The sequence below is a fragment of the Anser brachyrhynchus genome, assembly GCF_964034855.1.
Source record: "Anser brachyrhynchus genome assembly, chromosome: 5".
Classification (NCBI taxonomy): Eukaryota; Metazoa; Chordata; class Aves; order Anseriformes; family Anatidae; genus Anser; species Anser brachyrhynchus.
In genome coordinates this window covers 21,798,695-21,825,868 of record NC_137699.1, presented here as the reverse complement: position 1 = coordinate 21,825,868, position 27,174 = coordinate 21,798,695, and the positions used below count along the sequence as shown (strand labels likewise).

Sequence of the window (27,174 nt, the reverse complement as noted above, 5' to 3'; positions counted from 1 at the left end):
GCTTTCTCAAAGTTTCCATAGTTAATGTGAGACTTCTCAAAATACTGAGTGTTGTAGGTAGCTATTGCCACTCTGTCACTTTCTTTTCAGTGATAAGGGAGTCTGTTCTTTTTTTCTGGCCGTAGTTCAAATGAAAAGGGGGACATGGGTATTGCTGTGCTGAATGTTGCAGTACCTAAAAGGTACTGCCAGAATGGAGTTGGAAAGTCAAAGCCCAGAAGAAAGCTGGGTCCACTGCATTCCTGGGATTTTGGAAATATATCATTTGTCCCTCCCAGAGTTGCTGAGAGGTTACTTCAGACTTTTTTCCACTGCCTCAGTAAAATAGGTACAGTATCTTTAAAGTGCTGAAGTTTAGAGCTTGATGTAGAGTAAGTGAAATTTAATGGTGCAAGTCAAATTTGTAGGGTCACGGGCTGGAAATGAACAATCCTGAAATTGCCGAGCAGGAATGCTATTAGGAAAAGCCTATGGGATGTGTCTCACTTTGTGTCTCTCCTGGATTTCAGCACGTAATTGTAGCCTGGATTAGACAGCTCTGTCGAGCTGAGATTTAGAGCCAAAACTGAGTATCTTCTGTTAGGTGCCAAGACCTTTCTCTTGGTTTAACTTGACAGGCTTATTCTGTGTTGAGAATAATAGTGTGGGAAGGAAACCATTCAGCCAGGACAAGAGAGCTGTGAGTTCAGTTTCTTTCTCAGTTTTACATTTAAACCTGTATTTCTCATTTCCCAAGAGGGTGCCATGAAACCACATAGAGCAGTCAAAACCTTCTGCTATACCAGTTGCTCTACAAACAGGGATGCACAATTCCTGGGACCAAAACTAGCAGCATGGCCAGTGCTATGCAGGAAATTCAGTTAGTCTGATGTTTCAGCCTTCCAGGTGAATTCTTCAGCTACCAAGTTTATATAGAGGGTTATGTTTGCTTCTGTGACTCCTGCATTCCTTGTATACACTGGCTGAAATGACACCTGCTTGAGAAAATGAAACTCATATCTTCCACTTCATGTATGGGTTCTCTCACGTAGCTGATTACGATATCAAAAGCCACAGTTACAGCAGCAGAACCACAGGCTTCTGGCATGTGTGTTCATTTTAAAATGGCTGTGAGTGCTCAGCTTTATGTTGGATTCAGTGTTATCACTGACAGGTGCATTTTGAGCACGCCTGCTAGATTGGTCCTGTAAGACATGCTTCTCGCTCACAAAGGTATGTATAACTAATGGACCCCAAATGGACTTCTGGTTGACATTTAAAATTGTATAATCATAGAATTATTTAGGTTGGAAAAGACCTCTAAGATCATCTAGTCCAGCCTTTAACCTAGCACTGCCAGGTCCACCATTAAACCATGTTACCAAGCTCTACATCTACATGTTTTTTGAAGACCTCCAGGAGTGGTGACCCAGCTACTTCCCTGGGCAGCCTGGTCCAATACTTCACAACCCTTTTGGTGAAGAAATTTTTCCTAGTATCCAACCAGAATCTTCCCTGGTGCAACTTAAGGCCTTTTCCTCTTGTCTTATCACTCGGTGCACAGCGGGGATTTTGATATTTGCAGCAAAAGAATTTTCACTATCTGTGCATTTTGTGGTAAAAATGTGTAGTTTTGTCTCAAGCATCCAAGTTACTGTGGGTTACAGGTACCTAACTTTCACCTAATTCATAGCTTATGAGTTGCTATGAATCAGATGAGTTGCTTTTGAGGTGGTTTTGGGTGCTGCTGCCTTAATGCTTGGGTCCAATATGTTGTCCTTGCACCACTAAAACTGTGCTGCAAAAGTAAGTTGAAATAATTATGGATGAAGGGCAGACAGTGTTTGTGCCTCAGCTGGCTCTCCTCAATGCTCCTGGCAAATATTAGCTATGATAGCAAAGGTAAAGGAATTCTAAAGTACAGAGACTATTATCATAATTATCAAAAATGACACAATCAAAATTCCACACTCCTTTTACGACCTTTCTTTCCTAGGGCTGCAGTTCAAATTTCAGCTAAAATACTTGGAGGATATTGATATTTTCTACTAGCAAGTGATGCTTTGCCTGAGGACAGCAATAAATTTTTAGTGGTGATTGCCAAATTATATTTTGATTATTAGCAAGCTGCTTTGTCAGTTTGGACTTTGTTGTGCCAAGTCAAGTAAAGAGCCTCCTGACACCTGGCAGTAAATAACACACCACACACATGCACACAAATTGAGGAGATGCATGCGGGTGTAAAAAGAGGAAGGAGTCAGTCTGTCCGCTGCTGTGCTTCCTTCAGCTGGAGCTGCATTCGCTTCTTGAGCAGTCTAAATCTTTAGGAGAGGTTTTAGGGTTGCTTCTGAATGTGTATGTGGAGCTCGCCAAAGCTGCTTCTTAGGCATGTTTTTTTCATTTTTAGGCATTTTTCATGTTTCTGTTCAAAACTAAAGTGGACTGTCCTCCCCAACATGGCAACACTATTACATTGTTCAGCGTTACTCACTCAATTTCACTTAGCAAATGAAATATCAATGTAACTATATACACAGGTCTTAAAAAAAACTATACTGATATCAAATTAATATTTTAAATTACACATTTTTTTAAAAATGAACTGACTTGCATTGTGACCATTGAAAACTGAGAGACTGGTCACTTCACTCACAACATCCTCCCATATCTCTTCTGCTCCCAGAAAATAGCTGTGGATACCCTCAAGAATGGCAGCAGTTTTTGTACTATTTCTAGTACTATTTCTACTATTTGCTGACTATTTCTCACATGCTAAAAGACTGACACAAATATGAAATAATTGTGCTAAAGGCACCAGAGATTAATGCCTTTTTTTTCCTGACCAAAAAACCCCAGTGCTTCTCTGTACTATTTATGAAGCTGCAGTAGATGGTTCTGCTTTTACACTGTTTTAGTCTATCAACAGTGTCTTTTAAAAGAAAAATATGTTGTTATTAGCAGAATGATGCCTTTCATGTACACTTCTTTCACTGTAGTTAGTGGGTGCCCATTTAAACTATGTTTTTTTGCTAGGTATAAACAGTTTTCTTTGTGTATCAATGATGAAGTAAGAGTTGTAGCCAAATGCATAAAGGATAAAAATGAAAATACGAAACCTGTCCTGTTCTTGGCGGTAATCACTGAATGTCCCTAAAATTCATGGTTTCAGCACCTTCAGCAAAGTAGTTTAATTAGCTTTAGAATACAAGTAACACTTTTAATTTATTGTTGCAGATTTAGAACTGAGGGTACTGGTGAATGCAAAAGCTTGGTTCTGCAAGCACAGCAATTATTTTGGCAATCTTTATGCAATGCTTTCATATATTTGTTGTCTAATCCATAGTAAATGCTTTTGCTACTCTAACAGTAAGACATTCAGCACATCTTTAATTGTGGGAATGTTGTGTGTGCAATTGCAAAAGTGTGTAATTCTTAAATTGATTTTTGTTTTTACATCCTGTCTGTATTTTCAGTGCGCTTTCTGTGTTTCGCTGTCTGTAAGAACAATCCATATATAGTTGTTCGTGTTCCTTTGTAGCCAACCTAAAGCCAGTTCTTTTAACAGAAAACTTGTATCAGCTTCAGAGTCTACAGATCAGTCCCTGGTCAAGAGTTCCAGTGAATCAGTGACCTGTTCTGCTTCCTCTTGCATGTGCTCTCACTTGCGCTCTTCTTTCACTCTCTCTCATCCGCTGGAGTCTTGCTGTGGAAGTGAAGGATACTATATATTATGCGGCCTTGTTGTGACATCTTGTTTCTTGTTGGATATATTGACTATAGTGCTCCAGGTAATTCAAGCGGACTCTCCAATGCTGGTTTCATTAGCAAGGGTTGACTATTTTGAATTCAGTGACCGTGGAGGATATGCATCTGAATTTTAAGTACATCAAGTTCAGACAATGGGGTTTTATCAATGTTGGTGGAAAACAGGTTATGGTAAAATACATGTATATAACATTTTATTATTGGAAAATTGTTTCACTTTAAGGCTACTTACTCTGAGATTGAATAACATGTCACCAGACAGGAAAACGAGTCCTGTATTGAGACTTACTGTCTCTGGCCTCAGTTCAGTGGTCTACATCTAATAGATTCTATTCCAGTTTTTATATTGCACTGTTTATGGTAGTATTGGAGGGTTTTCTTCAGCAGCATTTTAAATGATTTGAACAATATTTGTCATGTTATTTTCTTCTGTTATCCTTTTCCTAAAGGTCTTAGGCTTGCCTCTGAAGAAGGCTTCTGTAGTGTTGTGGTTTTAATTAAATTAAATGCATTAATGTACTTAAGAAACAGAATTTTCTGAATTGTTAAATTTAATGTTTAAGTACTAATTTAAAATCAGTGTCTCAATGATGGGCACAAAATGGTGCCTGTATTAGTCTGTTAGTACCCCAGTAAGGAATTTATGAATTTTCTTATTGTACCAGGTTATGAATTGAAGTTTAAGGAAGTTAAATGACTTGTAGAGAGAATTAGGAACATTACTTTCCATTGTACAGCTTAAGCACTTGGCCTTAGACTATACATCAGCTTTTAATATCATAAGAGTAATATTGGCGAGAGTATATATAGAGGATGGGTTTAATAAGTTTCTCCCTTTCGGTAGTTGTTACCAGCGCTAGTAGTATTTCCATCTGTTGTTATTGGAGGGAATATCTGAACCAGACAGCATTATAAATTGTATGAGCTTAACTGGAATCCTGATAACACTGCCTTAAAAATGTTTTGTTGACTTTGGGACTGATAGCTAAATGATGCTGTGTCCCTGTGTACTAGGAAGGAGAGCTCAAAGAGACTTTGTAGCTTAGGTGATAGCCTTAAAGCATTTGCATCAACCTGGTTGTTAATTGAATTAGGTGGCGTGATGCTAGCCCAGTTTATTCTGGTTTGTTTAGGTTTATGTGACTTTATTTTTTTGTTCAACCTCATTGCTAAAAGGCATATGAATTGAAATGTGTCTTGTTCCATGTTTCTTTTCCAGACATTGCTGTTGAGAAGCTGAACTACAGACAATTGTGTGTCATAGAACAGGAAGAAAAGACGGTATATTTCTGAAGAAAATTTTCTGCAAATCATGTAGTACAGACTGTGGGTCAAGGACAGAGAGCAGTAGATGAATTATCAATCTCAAGACTGAGCGCATAATACAGTTTGTTTCTCAAACTGTCTCCTTTTAGGGAACAAGTGTTTCCCTGGGAAATAGGAGTCTCAGCTCACAAAGGCTCTTTCGCAACAATAACTCAAATCTAGTGGGAGGTTTTTTAAGATGTGATAGCGTTGATTCCGTCTCCATTAATCATTCTGGGGATGCATAGAGCCATTCCTTCTCACTTGTCCCCAGTAACATCTCTGTGCCCTCTCTCGTGCCACTGAGGCTGACATGGCACTGGCAGGGTTTCCTGAAGTCGAGGAGGAGCCTGGTGTCAGGTGCCTATCCTCAGTCTCCTGGAGTGCCCTCTGCAGAATAGCTACTTCATACTTGTCTTTTGGGAGTTGCTTAGTTTTGTAGGCTATATAGGACGGAAACTTCAGGCTACTGCATCATATTTTTCATTTGCCTTCAGATTTCTGTATTATTAAAAGCCATTGGGAGGAGGAGGCCAGTTTCTGTTTCAGTGGTTGAATTGAACAGGACTCTGATTTCCTTCCTAGGTACTTAAAGTTACTCTTAGTCTGTATTTGGAAAGAATAGGACAATCTCCTTAACTTTATGGAAATCTTAGGAGTAAACTGTTCAGATGCTTCACCTCAATTTTCCTGTGTACTCTGGCAAAACAGGCTGCTCAGAAGTACCTGAGAGGGTATCTGAACTATTGCAGTGCATCTGGGGTTTGCAGTGCTAGATTGTGAGTCTTCAACATTGGTTAAGCGTCACAGGACAAGTCAAAGGGCAATGTTCTTTGTTCAGAAAGTGTCAAGTTGTATTAAGCACTGGAATATCCTGCTATGGTGTAAGCCGTTATTTCACTGTTGGGGAGAGAGTTTCTGTAGGGGATAAGCGTCTTCTGTTCTATGCCTGGGAAATGTCTCCTTTCTTTAGTTTATCACATATTTTTGAGAGTAAATATTAATTAAAATATCGTAAGTTTCATTATACTATTCCTTAAAAATCTACTTTCTTTTATCATGAAGCCAGTTCTTCTAATTTCCACTGTCTATACATGTTTAATCAGCATCTTCAAGTAAATTTTCAAGGAATTAATTTTTAATGTTTGCTTCATCTTGTGCTAACAGATTTTTATGCATGTGAACAGTTGTATGCGGATGCATACTATGTTTGCAACAAAATATTTTACCTTTATTTTGTTCAGCTGTTTGCCTGTCCTAACTCACATACATACCCAACACAGTAGTTGGGGGGGGTGGGTGTCAGGCAGGAACTTAAGCTGTCTGTGACATAGCTCTTATACTTTTCTGATACTGGTGTTCAGAGCCTGGCTGGCTGCTGCCAAGTCTGCACCTGCAGTGCTGCTTGATTGAAACTCTGCATGTATTCCTCTTAGTGAGAACAAATAAATAATATCTTCTGTTATTTACCAAACACCAGGATTACTTCAGAACCACAAGTAGCAATCCCTCTTCTGTGCTAATGTTCTGTCACTTCTACCTCGTGCACAGAGGATTCTCAGGCTTCATTCCTCAACAGAAATGCCATCTTTTTTTTCCTCCATGCTCTACCTCAGGTTTGATTTGCTATTTGGAGCCCTTACTTAAAATGCATATCTGGTATTTTGATTATGAATTGTCACATAAACAGAATGATTGATTAAAGTAATTTACATAGAAGCATTCATGGTATTTCTGAGCAAGGGAAAATACACAGAAGCACATGGCACTTAATTACATTGCTTAACAATAAATGTCAAGTTAAATCTTTTTAAAAAAAGATGAATGCTATACTTAAGCAAAGTGCAATTATATTTCTATGGTTTGAAATGTTTTACGCACTGTATATATTAGAGAGGCAAAGATATTAACACTTCAGCACATGCAGAGGTGCTGACAGATTACAGATGCTGCGAGGCAGGCTTTTGTAACTGCCGTCAGTTTAGTGCTTGCAAAGGGAACTCCTCTAATGTGCTGTTAATCTGAGCTCATTTACTTGTATGCAGTGGCATTTGCATACAGGCACACTTCTTAGAACTGATTGAGAACATGACGACTAGTGGTCCTGATTTGGTAAATTGTTGCGTATAAACAGGATTTGCATTCAAATGAGTGTTTTATATCACAGCCTGATTATACATCCCATTTTAATAATGTTGAAAGAATGGCAATAGTAGATTTCAGAAAGCTACTTCTCTGATTATATGTTCCAATTTTAAGTTAATTAAAAATGTCTCTTCCCCTTTTTTCCCTCCTCTGCTGATATTTAGTAACACCTGATTTTTTTCCCCTCATTAAATAATGCGTGCAGTTCTATAACAAATAGTTATACCTTCCAAATTGTATTCAATGATGTGTTACATAAAAGCCTGTTGTACTGGTTGTGTACTGCTGTGGGAGGATAATGAAGGAGCAACTGACCTCCACAGTGTTCATCATCCTCTAATTCTGTTCTATTTCACAGCAAGTAGGAGTCTACAGAGTGAAACGTGGTGAGGTGCAGAGCTCTCCAACCTGAGTCTGAGCAGGTCCATGTGGTTACGGGCCACTGTTCGCTCCTGGGCAAAAGCACTGGCTCAGTTCTTTGTAACAGTTATAGCGATGTCCTTGTGGTGCAGCTTTGAGTCTCAGAGGTCTTAGATCCGTTCTTACCCTAGATTAGAAATAGAGAGGAAAAAAAGAATAAAATTATGAGGATTAAAATAATGTTATTTTTAATGAGGAGCAGTTTTCCAATCCAGTTTGCAATCTGACTTCGAACAATTGTGCTGGCACAACTCAGAGGTGTGTGGAAAATAATTCTCAAGTATATTTAACACTTGCACACCTAGATGTCTTGCTTGTCGTGTTTTTGAACCAATGTGAGAAGAGCCTGTCTTTCTGCTACTATGCACGGCAGCAAAACATCCTTTCCACTACTGCTGTGTTGGTGTACCTTCTGTGTTTTACAATGGTACTCTATTTATTTGATGAAGTGTAAGTTTTTCAATCCATGAATTTGAAGAAAATACATAAAATAAGGTGGTTTCAGTGCCATAAGTTATTAAAGTGTTATAATTTAATTGCACTACGTGTTAACAGAGTATTTTTTCTGTTGCCTAGCAATGAGATGTACCATGAGGTTCACCGTGTGCTTAAGATTCCCTGATTAACTTCTGTTTTCAGAGTTTTGTAACTTTAACACAAATCATTACTCATAGGACAATCCGGAATATTCTTGTTTGTTAGGGGGTCACTTACTTAAGGAAGCTTGAGGCAGAAAGCTCTGGTACCTTCAGATTTCTGTAGTCCTTCTTCCATACTTGGTAAATTTTGGAAGTAACTTACCAAGCAGCAGTTGTTTTGTGCATTTTTCTACTTACTGGTAAGCTTTTCATGAAAGTGTTCTTTTACTTGGAAGGCTCCACACGGAGGCATTTTTAACAAGGCAGCATCTCTGCTTAGAAGAGCCGTAACCGCTGTGTGCTGCCCTGCAGCCCTAGGTGCCTTGAACAGGAGTTGACCGCTGACCTTGGAGTTATTCTCCGTGAGCATCTGAGCGGTAGCGGCATGGGCCCGGGTGTTTTGGTTGGGGAGCTGTGATGTGTGCCAGGGAGAAGCTTCTCATGGAACTCGATGAAGGAGGCTAGTGACTGACGAACCTGAAATGTGGAGAAGTGAAAAAGAAATGCCACGGCATGGTCCCAGAAGGATACCTTGTTCTACAAGAAGAGCTAATACATGGTCAGGACCAGCAACTACATATGAAGCTAGAAAGCTGAAACTAGAAAGCTTTTTGCTATGGGAAAAAGAGTATATTTACTCTTGGTTCCAGTCACCCCTAGTAAGAATGGGTTTTGGATTATTTTGCAGTACTCTGTGAGGTGGTGGTGCTGCTTCAAGTTAAGCTCATGCGGTACAGGCCCGGAAACTACTCAGTATCTCAAGTTTTTCAACAACCATAACTGGTTTGTGCAGACTAAGTAGCTGGAAACTCAGTCAGAATGATAGAAGTGGCATACTGCTCATCGATATATTTTAGGATTGCGTCTTGCTTCAAGGCAGAGGGGAAAAAACTATTTGATTCGTAGTTTGTGTAGAAGCATGTAAGGAAGGAGAACGTGGTTACTGGATTTGTAAATTTGGATTTAACAAAAGGTGTCAGGATCATACTTCATAGAGACACAGGGGAAAAGAAATGCATTTTGTTATCCTTTTTATAGCGTAAAATCTGCTGTACCTTAGTGTTCCAAAATGGTTGTGATTATTAGGAAAGATTTGTTGCTGCATATTTAGATTTCCACATATGTATATGTCTTCAGTTACACATCTTTAAGGAATTTGTCTTTACTCCTGTTGTAAACTATTGCTACTTTGTAGCATCTATATCATTTGCCTTTCAATTTGTCACCTTTATAATGGTTAATTTTTAATTAAGGAATTTAATACAGAAATTTAAATTTCACACCTTTAAGTGAGCAGAGTTAATTTTCACTGGAAAAGGAGGCATCTGCAAGCATTGGCACTTATCTTGTTTTGTAATTAGGCAAGATTAGTTATGAAAAATGTAATTTTTTTAAGGATAAACTGGCTTCTCTATTCCATGCTTAAGTTTCAGTATGTACATTTTTGCACATAAGTGAGATTTTCCTCTGGGGTTACATAGTCTCAATATGATTATGAATGCTAATTATTTAAGAAAACTGTTCGGCATATGTTGTTTCATTGACAAAATATTGATATTATAAACTAGAGATTGATAATATAAAAAAGTAAAGTGTAATTTTTGCTGTGGTTAACATAAGTAGCATTTTCTGTTTAGCTAGACTGCCTTCTGTTTACCTTAGACTGCCTTCAGTCCTCCTGCAGCCTTTGTATAGGAAAAGAGGAACGGGAGGTGTGCCTGAGATCAACTCAGAGTCCCTAATTTAGATGTCTTAAGTTAGAATTTGTAAATAACCTTCCCCATCATCTTTTTCCTGTAACCGCTCTGAAATCTTCCTTTTTGATCAGTCTGCCCCGAACCATTGCTTTTCTTCCTGGAGTGCTACATTGGTTAGTGGTCTGGATTTAACATCACTCGTGCTTCCCCAGCACATCGTCATCTGTACAAGGACCGAATGAAAATGAACATTCCCTTGACAAAGTCTAACACTTCAGAACAATAACTGGGGACAAGCGAAAAAGAAGTTGATTGTTTTTGCTGTTCCAGTGACGCTGAGGGAAGGAGTAAGATAAAAGAAGGTGAAATCTCATTCTTGCTTGGCGTTTTCCTTTTGAGAGCAGCTCAGAGAGTACATCTGTAGTCTGAATCAGAAACACAGAATCACATTGTCTGTGTGGAGAGAAATGTGTGGGGAGATATTTTTGCATTGTCATTATTTTTAATGGTTGTGATTTCTAAAGCTCCTGTACTGCAGAGGCAGAAGACCTCATATCATTATTGTTGCCTAGAAAAAGTACACTGGTATACGCCTGCACCATGTCAGAGTTGAATCAAGGGTCTCCCAAAGCTTAGTTAAACCACTGGGAAATGTTTAGGTAAATTATAGCTTGACTGAATGTTACGTGGAGTAGTACTATTTCCCTTCCCTGTGATAGGAAAGCTGTACCACTCAACAGCCTCCAGCAGAGAAGCTCATGGAGAGCCTGTGTTGCAGTACATGGTGCTCCAGGAAGAGTAATTTAGCTCACCTGGAAGTCTGTGCCTGGCCAAGAACAAATAATTACAGAAGTTTCAGATTTGAGCCTAGTATCTTTAATGGTCACTCTCATTTGATGCCTAGCAACTGGTAAACTTGTTTTATTCCATGATGTCTTATGTACACTGTAGGTCTGCATAATTATGCCCAGTGATTTTCGTTTAACAAATCTGTTTTTTCCAACAGCTATTTTTCCTGATAACAAGTCAGTACCAGTAGTTCTCCATGCATGAATAACTTGGCAACAACAAACCAGAAAAGGATGACTAAAGAGATTATATATAGGTTTCAAAGAATTGATAAGTAGCAAGCAAAATTGGTCTAAAATTGATGGAAACAGTTCCGAAGCAGTATTTGTTACACAACAAGCAGCATTTTACTCGAGTTTTGTGTAACACCTGCTTCTAAACTGTGATTAAGCAACTGTGCAGTAAAAGGCTTAAGTTGTTGATAATTTCCTTTTTGGGGGGCAGTGGAGGGGGAGGTGAAGAGTTCTATAAGGATTATGTTCAGAAAGGTATGTGCATAGTTTTGAGTGATCAGGAAAGATTGAATGTTTTCTAAGAAATGTTTTGATCTTTACTGGTAGTCTGGCTAAAAGGGTCTCCGAGTATCATTCTTTCAAGATGTCCTTGGTTTACCTGTTCTACGTACTGTGTTTTTATTTCAGTCCCAGTTTCCTGTAAAGTGCCTTAAGTAAAAACACTTCAGATGTCCAAAATATGCTTTTATTTATTTTTTTTTTATTTTCTTCTAGGTTGACTGGGGTCAGCTGGACTATTTAGTAATAGATATGCCACCTGGGACTGGAGATGTACAGCTGTCAGTCTCACAGAATATTCCAGTTGCAGGTATGTGTATTGTTTGACTGTTTCTGAAATTTGAAGTTAGTTTGGTGGTATTAGAAAAGTCTTTTTTTTAACAATGCTAGTCAAAAATTCTTTCAGTTGTCTTTCTAGTCAATTATTTTCTTTTGTCTACACACTGAGTAACTACTCTGTCAGTAGTGTAGTGGTCAAAAATGCTATCAGTGATTTTTAACGTGTCTGCGTTAAGATTGTGTTGCTTTCGTGTAAGAGAAGTTTCAAAAACATCAAGAAGTCAAGTATATCAGCATGCTGGAAAGAAAGGCAGCTATGCCAAAAACTGTTAAGGCTAACAGTAGACAGTACTTTCTTTGTCTCTACCTACTACATATTAATGCTAATACAATAAAATAAGTGGTCTTCATGGTTGCTTTCTAATTATAAGCTGACAATGCTGTTAATGCACGGCATTTATTCGGTTAAACCATTGCAGTGCCGTACTGCACTAATGCATTCTTTTTTCTCTTGTGTTGTGAATTTGACTTTTTATAGGGGATTTAAACGTTGACAAATGAGTCTTGAGGTATGTAGGTTGCTGTCTAATCCCATTGGCTTAAGCAGGAGTTAAAAATACTGCTTCTGAAAGGATGCTTAGGATCTCGTGAGATCTAATAGATGGTAATGGTTTTACCTGTCTGACATACTTCAATGGAAGCAATTGTCAACAGGCAGTGTAATGAATATTAGGAACTTAGTGGTAAAGAGACAAAGCAATCCTTATGGCTCCAGCACTAACTCAAGAATTGCTGCAGATCTTTATTGGGAGGGTACTGCAGCGCTGGAACTTCTTATCCAAAGAGTCTGTGGGATCTCCATCCTTGGAAAGTCCCTGAATTCCACTAGAGGAAGCCATATCTTGCGCTCTCTAGTGCTGCCAGTAGATGACCTCCAGAGACCTTTTTCAAGCGTATTTATTAAATACTCAATGGGACTGTTTGCTCCACTTCTTTGTGATATCAGATAAATATGTTGAGACAAAAAGAATACCTTCTGTGCACCTTTCACTGCTCTCATTTTTTTCCGGAGTGCAGACTGGCTCACGTGTGCAGGCAGCTCACATGGTGCTCTCTGGTACTCTGTTGTCTGTGCTTTAGTGGTAGTAATGCACTGAAGTTGAGGCACCAAACCTTAAATTTATAGAACTATTTCACTTGAATGTAAAGCTTTTACCAGGCTGCCAAGTAACAGATAAAGGATTGTATATCTCTACAAGTTGGCAGGGTAGGATAAAAAGGGTTAGCTACACACATAAGTAGAAAGATTGGTGGGCGTTGCAGGTGTGCCCATGAGTAAACGCACTAGAGCTAACAGATTTTGGAACATAGGCCCTGGTTTCACAGCAAATCAGTGCTGTTACAGCATAGTGAACAGTACAGGAATGAAGTGAGTCATTTTAAAATCAGGCAGCACCTAGTATCTTTACCTTGTAAGGGGCAATCTTACATGATAAAGACAGTTACCCATATATCTACAAGACAAAATGTCTGAAGAAGTTAAATTTAGGGGTAAAGCTGTGCAGTGGCATCTCATAAACTTCCATGATGTCAAATTTAGAAAAACATAAATCTTCTGACATTTATATAAAGCCCAAATATTAGGGTGCATGTTAATTTATTGGCAATGCTTTTGACTCAGAATTGTTAATAACCACAGAGGGTTCATTCTGCTGTCTGTGATTGTCTGAGTGGTGGAAGGTTTAAAAAAAAAAAAAAGGCAGATTTAATGATTTTTTTCCCATAAGAAGTATGAGTCTTTTAGTGTCTTTGCTTATCTGTAACCTCAAACATATAATAAAAAGAAAACCATGATTCATACCCATTTTCTTAAAGAATCATAGAATATCCCAAATTGTAAGGGACCCACAAGGATCGTAGAGTCCAACTGCTGGCACTGGTATTAAGTGTAGGTAAGCGTATGTGAGTAGCAGAACAGGACGATCTTTTGTTACCAGGTTTCGAAGCAACGAGGTATAGTGTGACTGTGGTATGGAAGTTTTTGGTACAGCAGAATTTCACATTAAACCTTATACATAAAGGTAGAAAAATTATGAAATTCAAGAGGTATGTATTATGGGTTCCTTTAAAGTATGGTAAGTGTTGATAATTGCTGTTCACTACAGTACAGCTAAATTTCAGTTATATATGATTGTCAGAAACATGTGGATTTCACACGTGTTGAATCATATTTTGAGGCAAGTCAAAGTAGACAAGACATTGATTTAAAGGAAAGAAAACCACCAACAATCAATACAGATTCTCTTCATATGCCCTAACGGGATAAATTCCTTTCCCATGTCTCTTTTAACTCTTAAACTCTTGACTATGGCATTTTTTGTATAAACATGGGCTGAAGACAGCGTTTTGAATTGAATTCTGAAATCACTTCATCAGTACTACAGTTGCTCAGTTCAGTTTATTACTTCATCAATCCTAACTTCATAAAATTAGGAATGATACCATCACTTTACATTTGCCTTCCACGTTAGTTGGTGTAGTAGAGCATGTTAGTTAAGGTCAAAACTGACTGTAAAAACAAGTGTTTTGTGTTTTTGAAGACAACGAATGTAACAGACAAGGAGTGATTAAGATTTATAATTCCCTGTGTTCTTTCTGACTCAACAAATTTCAGCAATTTATAGAGAATTTCCTCTGCTGTCTGTTGTACATTGCATTCTTGTTGGAAGGGCTTGTTTTTGTGTATTACAACTTCAACGGTGCTTTCTTCTTTCACTCTTGTTAATTGGTTGCTGTCTATTCAACTGTCCTTAGCCTTATTTAGCGTACCTTTATTTTCTTCAGCCTTGTTGCTTTCAAGGGTACAAAAGCCAGTGTCACAAATATCAGTGATGGTGTCCTTGGAACAGCCTACAGAATTCTCCTGTTTTTTTTTTTTTTAATGGGCTCCATTGTCGTTTGCAATTCACGTTTCTAAGCTGTGTGGTGTCTTTATTTATTTATTACAGAAAGTAGCTGGTGTTCTGCCATTCTGTTTCTGCTCCATTTTTCTTGTTCTTTAGTTTTTCCTTTGAGGATGCGTTGGACGGTCATGGTGTTAGTAGCATAATTTCTTTCTTTCCTCAGAGACAGCATGTATATATCCCAGTTAAGTACATTTGGAAGTGCATTATCTAGTTTGCATGAAAGTTGTACTTTGATTTGCATGCATGCATATGTGAGATATAGTATTTGCATTATGTTTTCATTATTTATCTGTGGCTTCCTAGGGGTAGACAGTGCAGAAAAGTTTTATTTTGTCTCTAAATAAATTTACAGAACCTGCATTCATGTTTTTGCCAATCACCCTACAAATTTTTCTGTGAATCTGAGAAAGAGCACTGGCAAACATATTTTGTTTGGGGAGGGCTGCTCAAATGTGCCATGAAAAACTGTAGCATTGCAACTTCTGACAATGAGAGGGACTGTTAGGATGTGTGAAAGGGTATTAGTTTTTAGAGTAATTTATTCTCCTGCATCACAGCTACCATAATTTCCTTGAGTCATGAAAAGATTAGAGCAACATGCAATGGATAAAAGCAACACAACAAAATCTGTCATTTAATTCTGATCATTAAACAATATCAGCCTCACAACTTGATTGAAGTGGCAGTTTTGTGTATGTACTTTTCATTCTTTAGAAGATGATGACCAAGGTTACTACCGTGACTGGTTTTTTTATTATTCATAGCTACCCTTACTAGGAGATGTCTTATTTAACGTATTATTCATTAATCACCTGTAACTTTTCTCATGTTTGCAGTCATTCTTCAGCAAACTAGCAGATGAGAAATTATATGACAGCTTGGAAACGGGATATATATTTTTCTTCCCCCACTGCTCCTTTCTTTAGATACCAGCCTACTTTGCAAATAAAAATCCTGGGTCAGTCAGGAAAAAAGGCTTTGTTTATGGTCTGTTGCTACTTACTTTTTCTTTAGTTCTACTTTTTTACTTCTATTTTTTCACCTTTTGCATCCAAGATACTCAGAAGCAGGCTTTATCATGTCTTCAGTATGCATGGGAAAGTTTGAAGCTTCCTTACACATTTTTCAGCATTTAAAACGTAGGAGTGTTCAGATGACATTGTGATGTTTGGTATCAAAATGTCTTATATTTTGTGTAAACTAATGATATTACGATGAAAAAGGTCTGTGATTTTTTTGCATTACCTATTTGCTAAATTGAGAAATGTGAAAATGTACATTCTTTTGTTCAGATAAAGGAGCCATAAATCCAGAGAATAAATAATGAATCCAGTGAATAGGAGCTGGAGAATGAGCCTCCCTGGACATTAGGAGAGAGGCTTTTCATTCTCTCATTAGAAAGTTGATTCTGACCCACAGGTCCGAAGGCTGTCTGGATAGCAGAAACTGCATGGGTGGGAGAAAGCGCTTGCCTCTTGGAGAGAGTGTCCTGGCACCCTGTTAGCACAAGCACTTCTTCTTCTTAGAGAAGCTAAATTGTGGAGACTGTTAACTATGTTAGGCTGCCTGTCACCCTTTCTTTATTAACATTAAAGTGAAGTTAGCATTAGTAAAATGCGACAGCTTGACAGCTCTGGAGGCTGACACTCTGTCCCAGTTGACAGAACTGGCTCCAGGTTAATAATGGAATTGTCATTTCATTTTCTAAACTTTGTCATATCACACTCTTCTCTGGACATCAAGATGCCATAATGGTGAAAACCAGTAGAAGTACACACCTGTCCAGTGGGAAGTGGACTGAGACAAATAATTACACATCTTACTGAACAGTCTCTTAATAATTACAGTGATGACATTTGGACTGAACTGCATAAATAGATGTAAATGTAAAAGGTTTTGTTTTATTTCAGTGCACTTAAATTTCCCATCTTTGGGAAGTAACAGTTTTGGTTTTTGCCTTTTTTTCCCCCTATTTCCCCCCACACAAAGCATATTTTTATAATAAGCTTATAATAATAAGCTTTTAAAAGGCTGTTACTGAAAATCAGGAAAGACCATTAGTCAAGGTGAGCAAAGTGAAAACAATATATATGCTATTTTATGTGTTTTGTCAAGTTCCATAAAAGCGGGAGTGTTGTCATTGCTAGCCATACAGGGAATTACTTTCATCACCTTTTAGATTTAAAACCAGCATAGTGTACAGATTCTACCTTCTTTTTGTTGCCTTATTCCGCAAATTAAGTAATTTTTCCTAGTGGCCGTATCTTTCAGCAATATGTGGATCTTAATTATCTCCTGAATGTCTTTTGCAGATAATGGCTGAAATATTTACCAAAGGAGTTTCTGTTACTTCAAATACGTATTTTCAAAGAATTGTAATTAATAATTTTTTTTGACAGCACTCTTTTGATAGATAGGTTTAAATGAAAACAAAAAGCTTATTTCTGTCTTTATGGATTAAGCTTTAAAAGTCATAGCAGTATTTTCTCTATTCAGATGTATAAATTGAGGAGAAAAGAGTAGAAGGATATTGCCAACTTGAAGCAAGTTAGCGTTTTTAAATTCTGAAACATTTTATTGAATGCTACATACCGAACTGGTAAGCCAAACGCTATTTATTCAATTATATGTCAGTGCCACACAGATGAGAGATCTTGGGTTATAGACAACTGTAGGCGATAGCAGTGTGTGTGCCACTGGTAGCTTAACACTGATGGCCAAGTAAACTCCACCACACCACGCTCTTATTCACTCTCAAAGGAAGAGAAAATACGATGAAAAGGGGCTCAAGGGTTGAGATAAGGACAAGGAGATCACTCAGCAGTTGCCATCATGGGCAAAACAGGCTCAGCATAGGGAGATAAATGTAATTTGTTGCCTAACAGTAGTAGGCTAGGGCAGTGAGAAACTAAAAGGAAACTGAAAGCACCCCCACCAACCCTCTTCTATGTCTTCCTTCCAAGTGGTGCCGGGGAAAGGGGAATGGGGGCTGCGGTCAGTCCATGATGCTTCATCTCCACCATTCCTTCACGGTCACTGTCTTCCCATGCTCCAGTGTGGGGTCCCTCCCACGGGATGCCGTCCTTCACGAGCTGTTCCTCTGTGGGCTGCCCACAGGCAGCAGCTCTTCAAGAACTGCTCCCACACGGCTCCGTACCACGGGGTCCATCCCCCAGGAGCAAACTGCTCCAGCACGGGTCCCCCACGGGCGGCAGCTCCCCCCAGACCCCCTGCTCCTGCGTGGGCTCCTCTCCACGGGCTGCAGCTCCGGCCCGGGGCCTGCTCCTGCGGGGGCTCTCCATGGGCCGCAGCCTCCTCCAGGCCACATCCACCTGCTCCACCGGGGGCTCCTCCACGGGCTGCAGCGTGGAGATCTGCTCTGATGTGGAGCTGCTTAGCTGAACTGGATCCTGCTTAACATTTAATAATGTACAAAACCAGCAAGTTCCAGTTAACAAGCAGTGAAAACGAAGAGAAAAAAAAAATCACGTAATTTAAAAAAGAAAACAATTTTTTGTTTTCTTTTTTAAAACTTTTTCATGGTGTTGGTATGGAAAAGGACTGTGGTCTGTGGGATACAGGTGTCTTCTTAAATTAACTGAAATTGCAAAGTGAGTAGGTATGGCAGCCTTCTTTTGTCTTTTCTGAAGAGAAATGATCAAAAAAACCCACAACCCTAACCAATGCAACCATACGAGTTGCATGTAGCACATGCTCTGATTGTAGGTATATCTGTATTCTGTCATTGCTCTTTGTGTAAGTGTCTGTTTGCCCCTGGTTGAATATCTCTTACTTTGATGCAAATCACAGTTGCAAGGCATCTGATCTTTTCTTTTAGTTTAACAATGATTTACGATGTTTTTCTCTGTTTCTGAGCTAGCTTTCTTTTATGGAGGTGGTGCATTGTTAGTATCTACAGTAAATTTTTGAAGATATTTTATGGAAGTCATCTGAGTTTTTTTTTTAAAGGCGAATTTTACTTGATCTATTTTTGAATTGCAAATATTTTTAACATCAGATTTTTATACTTTTTTTCAGATAGCCATGGAGATTTATTCTTTCTTTCATGCTATCTTCTGGTATTTTAAATAACTGCATGAAAGGAAAAGGAAATAGGTTTAGGACAGATTAACAACAACAACAAACCCTTAGTCATAACATTAGGAATTTTTTTAATTGTCAGTTGCATTTGTCCAGCTATAATTTGTATGTTTAAATAGTGTTCTTCCCTTTTTCAGAAAAGCTGTAGTTGACAAATGCAAATCATCATCAGGGTTATCTTAGCTTTGGATGGTCTTAGTTAATTATGAAGTGCCTAACCCAGTAGACTGTACATTTAATTTAGAGACCAAAATGCAGTATGAGTTACGTGTTAATGGCTCAAACTGTTTCAATATTAATTTAAATTTAACTCTTGGCTCATGGGGATTTAACACAGATTTGCTGTCCAAGCTGAAGTGAGAGCGTGTTCAATGCAAGTTCTTTAAACTTTATAGTTTTCTAAAAAAAATAGTTGCTAGGTATTGAGGAAAAAAGCTGTGATGTACACAGGCTTTGAAAACTGAGGTTCTCAGAGGTCTGGCAATAGTGGCTGACTGTATGTTACGCAGCACATTTGCTGCAATTGCTGCCTTTTCTAGACCATTCTGAATAGGAAGAATAAACAAATGTAGAGTTCAGGTGACAATTACAAAGGATAAGGAAAATCCATGCGAATAATGGTACTGCATTCACCCTCACCTCTGGGGAAAAAAGTTAAAAACAAGTTTGTGGACATGATTGAAGTATTTTATGTTGTGTGGTTTTGTTGTTGGTTTTGGTTTTTGGAATAGGAGCACTCTTCCCTAGCTCTTTCGATTGGCACCTCTCAGAAATTGTTAGACTTTAAAAAAAAAAAAAAAAGTATTAATTTCTTAAAAGAGAATATTTGGACATTGCTTTTGTCTAGTATAATGCGCACTGTAATTTGGATGTAATTTGCAAAGGGACTTGAAGGCAGGAGGTGCAGTGGAGTAGAGCAGAAAAATGCTAATTCAGACAGCCAAAGAAAAGTGCAATGTGGCAATGTGTCTGTGACGGAGTAACTTCTTATTTTAGGCATGTACTTTGTAAATAATGCTTGTTCACAGATGCTACTACAAATATTTTCAGTGGTCTAACACTTTACTAAGTAAATGTTATGTATTGAATGACCTGTGTATTGTTTACCACGACCAAAATCAAGCATTTTAACAGTGAGAAGCATGTTCTTTATGGCTTTCTCCATGTGATCTAGCGCAAAATGGATGTTACAATACTTACTGGCCAGTTAGGTGAGGGCAGTTGAACTGCAGGATGACAGCTTAGTCCAGCTACTGATATTCCTTTGCTCAGTTTTCACTAACGAAGTTCCTGTCAATAAGAGCATAGGATTCTCCCTGTGCTTGCTGTAAAACCCATGTCCTCTTTTCGTGTGGGCAGGGTGGTAGTGCCTCAGTCTCTAATTACCGGCTAGTTTGTGGGCGGAAGAGGATGTGTGGCTGTTGGGAACATACACCGTCTGAGCAGCTGTTCAGACTCTTCCAGGAAGGTAAGAAGCAGGCTGGAGGTGGGACACAGCCAGGATCCAGACTTCAGGACAATTCTGAGCTATGCTATCAATCTTAAGGATCCCTTAAAGGAAAGTCAGACTAAGGGTTCTTTCAGGTGACCAGTTGCAATGAAACATCACACACACAAGCTAAAGGAACTTCTTTATGAGGTTCATCCAAGGAGATGGCAAATTTTTAATGTTAATGCAACTTTAAGCATCACTAACTGAAATTCTGTAATTCTAGCAAAGACAAACAATAGCTCATTCTGCATATTCAAGTGGAAACTATCCTGTAATTGCAGGCATGTTTTATCTGTGAAATAACAAGAAATTGCACAGAACCTGAGTGGGTCTCTGAAGATCCATAGTGGAGACGATTCCGGTTCATTAGGCTATTTATAACTTGAAAGTCTTGCCTGGAAGCTTGAAATTGATGCAATGGAAGAGGTAGCAAAAGCTACAAAAAACACAGTGATGTGGTAAGATCAGGCCATCGGCAGCTGCATTGAGGTCTGAATGTGGTTCCCTGCAATTGTTCAATGCCTGTCTATTAGCAGGCGCAATTACTAGAAAAATGCAATATGTTTTTGTGTCTTTTTCCTTCTGAACTCTATTTGTCAGTCTTTCTGGTCTGTTACTTTTCACTCCACAGATTTTTGGGTGGCATTATTTACTAAGTTAGTAAGAATCAGGGTGATAGAATCCAGTCATTCATCTAATATTGGCAGGGGCAGGTTGCATTCTTAGTCATCTGTCTGGATGAGATGCACGTAGCTTAGTTATGAAGTCTGCCTTTGTAGATATCAGAGGGGAAAAAAAGGATTAGGATGAAAAGATTTGCTCTTTAACATAAGGTCGATCTTGTAAACTTAGTTTATCAGCTGTTTTTTAGACTTGCCTGTTTTTCTTCACTGGCTTGAAAGAGAGCCAAAGTGATTTGCTTAGGTACAAATTAATTTTAACTAAGGCTTGGGGAGATTGCACCTTGTGCCTTGTAACCCAAAATGTCTAATGCAGACCGTAGTGATACAGTGAATGCAGGTGATGTTTTCTGTACACAGAAATTGAAGGCTTTTGCAGTATTTCTCATTTCCTAAGCACCAGTCCACCAGTAGGGTGAGTAACAATGCACCATATGCACACACCTCTCTTTTATTGGGGATTAAGCACTTGGGGTTTTAAGAAGAAGGGCAAACATCAGGCCTCTGTTAGTTCTGTCTCTATTTTGTATGCTAAGTATTAAAAATATAGTTAGCATAGTTTCTGTTAATGCAAAGTGCCTCAGCTCTTTGACTGAAATACAGTGAAGTTACAAAAATAAATGAAATGCATGAATAAGAAGATATGCCAGTTAAACCTAAATGTGCTTGTTAGATGCGTATGTTCAAGGCGTAGAAATTATTCTTCTGCCCACAACTGAGAAGACAGAATTTGTACTATATTTTAATGTGCGATGTGATAACATTATAGTTTCTGCAACTTCTTCTCTGTTCAATTTGTCAGCCTTAGTTTGCTTCATTTAGACAGGCTTGTGTAAACATTGCACGTATTGCTTCAAGAGGCATGCTGCATGCATGAATTCAGTCGTGTTTCATTACTTTATTGATCAAAATAACTCTTTACTGTTTGATATTCCTATTAACCATGTAGAGCCAAAACAGCAAAGAAGATGTGTGCTGTGTTCTTTCTTGCTCATCATTTGAATTGCTTTCTGAATTAAGTATGCAAACTTATTCAGCGAAGGGGAACACCGAGGCAAGTCTCATCTGCCATATTCTGTTGCTAGTGGAGGAAATAATGCTGCTAATAATTTGAATTCTTGAACTTCAGGTTGGGTTTGCTGGGCTAGCAGTTGTACCAAAGAGACAGAAAATGCACTTAATTTAAAGGATGTTGTTATAAGTCAGTACAAGCTGACTGAATAAATTTAGCCTGGAAATCAAAAATAGGTTTCTGACCGTAAAGATTCTGGATCTTCTCCATAATAAACTTTGCAATCTGCAATTACTCTTCATAAGTTTTGGACAGGTTTCCTATGGAAGGTAGATACCGGCATTAGGAGTGGACTGGAGCCAATGATCTTTGAAGTCCCTTCCAGTCCTGTGGTTTTGTGCCTGAGTTTCAGTTTGTTTGCAAGGAAATAATCACTCACCAAACAGGTATTTCATAAATAGGTCAAAAGGCTCATCAGATTCTGCAAGTCAGTAAATCCCTGGTAGCCGTTTGTAATATTTATTTTTTGAACTTATTTTCATGTTTCTAGCTTATTTTAAGGATTTAATTTTCACTGAACTATGTATGAATGGAATTTAAGGTAGGAGCTGCTGAAGAACTGAAGCGTACTGCTTTTCTTTTCCAAATTGGCATGTTCAGAATTGAATCAGATTTACTTCTAATTAAAAAGTAAATTAAATCAATAATTGAATATGAAACTTAGCTTTTCATTTTGATGAAAGGTGGTGGGTAGTACTTCCTTGAGACCACCCTTAATTTACATTTTACTTCAAGAAATGTAAATGAGATGTCCTGTATCTTCTATGTTGATGTGAAGTAAATCACTTAGTGAAGATATCGTTAAGCAGTTTGGGCCTCAGGGAAGTGCTTTAGAACCAGAAGACAAATCCTAATGAAATTACAGTAATTTTAAATAGCCTTCTTTAAACTGCTTATGAAAGTGTCAGACGCTTAACTAACACGACTAGTCTGATTAGTGCATACTGTGCTCTGCTTTCTTAAGCCACTGTGCATACAGCCAAAGTGAAGTTTTTTTTATCGCTGCTGTTACAGTTACCTCTGTGGTTATCAGAGGCAGCACGTGTGAGCTCGCTTCTTTTTCAAAGAAGCACTGTCCTCAGTGTCAGTAGAAGGGTATGATACCAAATTTCACTATTCTCACAAACAGGAGCAACAAAAGTAATTTAAAAAAAATTAACCAGAGGGAAATAATGTGGTGTTTTTGTTGTTCTGTAATCCAGTTCAGAGCAAAAATTAAAATAGGAGAGAGACCTATTACACCCTCCGCACCAGCTTCTTGGTTACGTTGCCTTTCATTCTGTGGAAGAAGCCATCCAAGTTATCCACAAGCTTAGTTTTAACTCACCTATGACAGAAGTTGGAATTTTTTTACAGGGAGTTTGTGTTCAAGGCAGCCTAAACTCTGCAAAATACCATTGAATCTTTTCATCTTTTGAGATTTTCTCTTTGGGTAAGGTCCTCTAGCAACAGGTTATTAGTGTAAAACAAACAAACCTTTCCCAAATAAGCTGTTTGTGGTTATATTGGATGTTTTCATTGTGCCTAGTTTGATTCGTTTAAAAAAATTTATGTTGGACCAGAAAATGGTCAGTTAAGTTTTGCTGACTGCATGTTAACTTCTCCATGAAGATCTACAGAATGCTAACTGAGCCAGTATCTTTTTTTTTTAAAAAAGCATAAACAAAAACCTGCCATGTGAAGCAACTACTTTACACATAAGACACAAATTCTAGTTTTCTAGTTTTGTTTGAAGAGACAGCTAAAATAAGCACTTTGTCTAAGTATTGAAAGATGTTTATTGAGTCTAAATTTGTAGACTGCTGTTAGGGTAGGGTGCATGCATTTTGTGGAATTAGCCCAATATTTCAGCGTTGTCTGTGAAGTGTAACCCCACACTTCGTTGAAATGACTGGTTAAGGTGTTGTGGATGTAACTGAAAGGGTTCCATGTTATTCTTTGCTGTGTCATTGGAAGCAGGTCGACTCGGGAAAACCAGCAAATTATTTGGATGCCAGAGTTTTAGAGAACAATAGGGAAATTGCATTTGCTTAGTACATTACATATGCTGTTCAGTTTTTGGACTTGTGTCTAATATTATGTAAGGCAGAGATTGGCAGCTTTTCAGGAGTGAGGTGCCAGATTGTATTTTTCTTTTGCAAATTAGAGGTTAAGCACACTGGTGGAAAACATTCACATGTGCTGTCGGGCAATGTTTGGAAACGGCTGACTGTCACGCAGCTGAGATGCCACCATGCAGCACATGGCTTGCACGGGGCTGTGGCGAGGGGCAGGGCTGCCTGTCCCACTGCTCTGAACTGGGAGGCCTCTTAGGGACTCCAAGGCTCCCAGTATGCAATCCCAGGTGGTGACTAGGAAAATCGACACGTCTTCCTTTGACAGGTACACCAAAGGCTGGCAACTGCAGGCCCGTGCATCTGAAATCATATGTCGTAATTGCTTTCAGTGTGAAGGTGGGCACAAATTTCTCCTGTGAGGTTAGCGTGATACGACTTCGCAGAGATATTTTTGTAACATACTTAGGAGACTGGCTGATCGCTGTAAAACCAGAACTAATCAATTGCTCACTAATGTGATGCTTTATATCCCGTTTTTTAAAAATAGGGATGGGTATGAGTAGATTCTTGATGCAACTGTTAAGAAAACAGCATTTGAAGCCCTTGAGCATATGCAAAAAGATGCAGACACAGCTCTTTGTGAAGTGATAGGGAATATTTTAATGGCTATATTGGTTTTGCAGGTTGTGTTACTCATGAAATGATGTAACATAGTAATGTGTAGACTTCCTTAGGTTCTTACCTCTAACAAAGAGCTATAGCTGTTCTGAGTGTTTAATAACTCTTAGGAGTGCTGATTAGCAGGGAACTTGAGGTCATGCCTGACTGGTGAGCAATAGGGCGCTATTTTTCCCCAAACATAGCGCAGGTGTGTATAGGTTGGTCTATTGTAGAATCATTCATACAGCCACGGTCCTGTTAGACTCACTGGTGCCGTGCCTAGTATAACAGGTTTCAAGTTTGTGCCTGCCAGTCGTGGTATCCAAAAGCCTAGCAGGCTCAGAAAGAAACAATCTGATGGCAGATAGCTGCCTCTTGCTTTTAGTGCAAGGCTCAAGGTTAAATCAAAAGCTTTCAGATGGCATGGAACAGTTACTGTGTACATATTTCCAGAATATCACCATTGCGAACTGTGAGCATGTGGCCATGTTATTGTCTGTTTGTGGTCATATCACAGCTAGAGCCATTTTTCCATTTAGAAAATATGTTTTCTACGTAGATATTTTCATCTTATATTTTACTAAGTTATTTTTTATCACTCTGCATTATATTGCAGTTGTTTTTGTCACTTTATTGCCTAATAAAGAAACAGTGTAATTTTCTTTCTTAAAAAGTATTAGCCAAAATATTTAGTGGTTATGAATCATAATATAAGCTTTAATGATATTTCATGTTTTCTTTTCCCAGGAGCTGTGATCATCTCCACTCCACAAGATGTGGCTTTATTGGATGCACGCAAGGGAGCTGAAATGTTTAGAAAAGTCCACGTACCTGTAAGCATCTACATTAAAAATACCTATAGATTTTTTTCAAAAACGTGGAAAGTTTCCATACACAGTAATAGGTGAACAATCTATTCACGAATCATTTGAATCCCATAAATTCTTGTTTGGGGAAAAAAATAAATTAGAATCTGCCTTATATCTGTATCAGAAGCTTGCTTTAACATAAGGGAAAGAAGAACTTTCTCAGAATTAGGTGGTAATATTATTTAATTACTTTTAAAACAGTTTTTTTTAGTCACCTGGAATAGATCAGACAGCTAACCAGATAAAGAGATGATTTATAGAGCAATCTGTGTTTTCCAAATATATTGTCTTACTATATCTTCAATATATTTTCTCTTCGGCTCTGTTAGAGCTCAAATTCGAAATTTCATGAGATGTGGAAAAAAAACCATTCATTTTAAGAAGGAAATTTAAGATTTTGGGGAGATACGTGCATACCTGATTGTCACTTTGCCTTTTGAAAGGCTCTGTGACTGTTACACCAGCAAGTCCATCTTTGTTGCTTTGTTTCTCATTAGGCTTAGAGTTAATATGGTAGCTTGCTTGTTTGGGAAATGAAATGTGTAAAAATATCCCCAATATTCATGTGGATTGAAATGGAGGGAAAATGAGGAAATATTAAAAAGGTAATAAATTTGACTTCATTTTTTGTTGTTTTAATATTCTGGAAGTTTTTATTGACAGTTGTGTTCTTTCACTGAACTGTTTAGAATTAATAGTTTAGATTTAAATTGAAGAATTACATAAAATGATTTGAAATAATGTAAGAAGCATATATTTTGTTTATTATTATTATATTAATTTTAAAAAATAGGCTACTAAGTAAATGGATTTTTTAGGTAAAAATTTGATTAAATTGCTGTAAGGTCTTGACAGTGTTACAAGTTGCTAAGTAACTGAATGTTATACTCTAGAGTATGTTCACGAAGAGACTCATTTTTCATTTGAAATGTGCATTTGATGAGAAAATACAAACTGAAATGCTTCCTTATTTTAAATAGCAAAAAAGCCATTTACTGTACTTAATTAAAAAAAATGTATATTTTATGGCTTATCTGTGTGAAGGTCACTTTTACTCTCTATTAAGAAAGGGAAATTTCTTGAGTGGCTAGCACATTTTTATTTTTTTAAAAAGGCAACGCAAATCCTGATGAGACTGCTTTCTCTTTTTTTTGTGTTAATATACAGGATAGATTATCAAGAGAAATAAATTGATAAATTCCTTATTATTAACTATTCATTAAGTATCTTTGCACCAAAATGAAAGCAGCATTTATTGTTTGCTACTAAAAGAAATACACACATATATATATATATATGACAGGAGAAAAGCATATGGAGAATGCTTTGTTTTGATTTTGTTTGGATTTGCTAAAATCATGCAAAATGACTTCCTTCATATAAAATCATATTCAATTTAGTACTTCACTGAATTTTCCTTTTCATAAGAAATTATCCAGATTTCTTTCTAAGTCAGTTTTCTTCAGCGCTTTTTGAAGAGAATGCCTTCCACAAAGTCATGCGTTCTATGACCGATTTGGCTGCTGTTTATTTGACTGATGGTAGACAAGATTTTAAGTATCTGTTTAGATTCAGTGGAGTTCTCAGATCTGTCTTACTCAAATAATAAGCCCCAGCAAAGCGGTTGTGCCAGATGCTGAATTTGAATGCTCTGGAGCCAGTCATCTGTTGTTATGTGGTGCTTCACT

General features: G+C 37.9%; 1 protein-coding gene across 8 annotated transcripts in view; it reads left to right on the top strand.

The window, feature by feature from the left end:
• Nucleotides 1-27,174, top strand: part of NUBPL (NUBP iron-sulfur cluster assembly factor, mitochondrial) — a 92,250-nt gene that overhangs the window by 41,845 nt on the left and 23,231 nt on the right. For all 8 annotated transcript variants that reach the window (XM_080592766.1, XM_080592767.1, XM_080592770.1 and 5 more), the window contains 2 exons: nucleotides 11,527-11,620; nucleotides 25,365-25,450. In XM_080592766.1, the coding sequence (XP_080448892.1) occupies nucleotides 11,527-11,620; nucleotides 25,365-25,450 (180 nt within the window). The remainder of the gene's footprint in view (nucleotides 1-11,526; nucleotides 11,621-25,364; nucleotides 25,451-27,174) is intronic.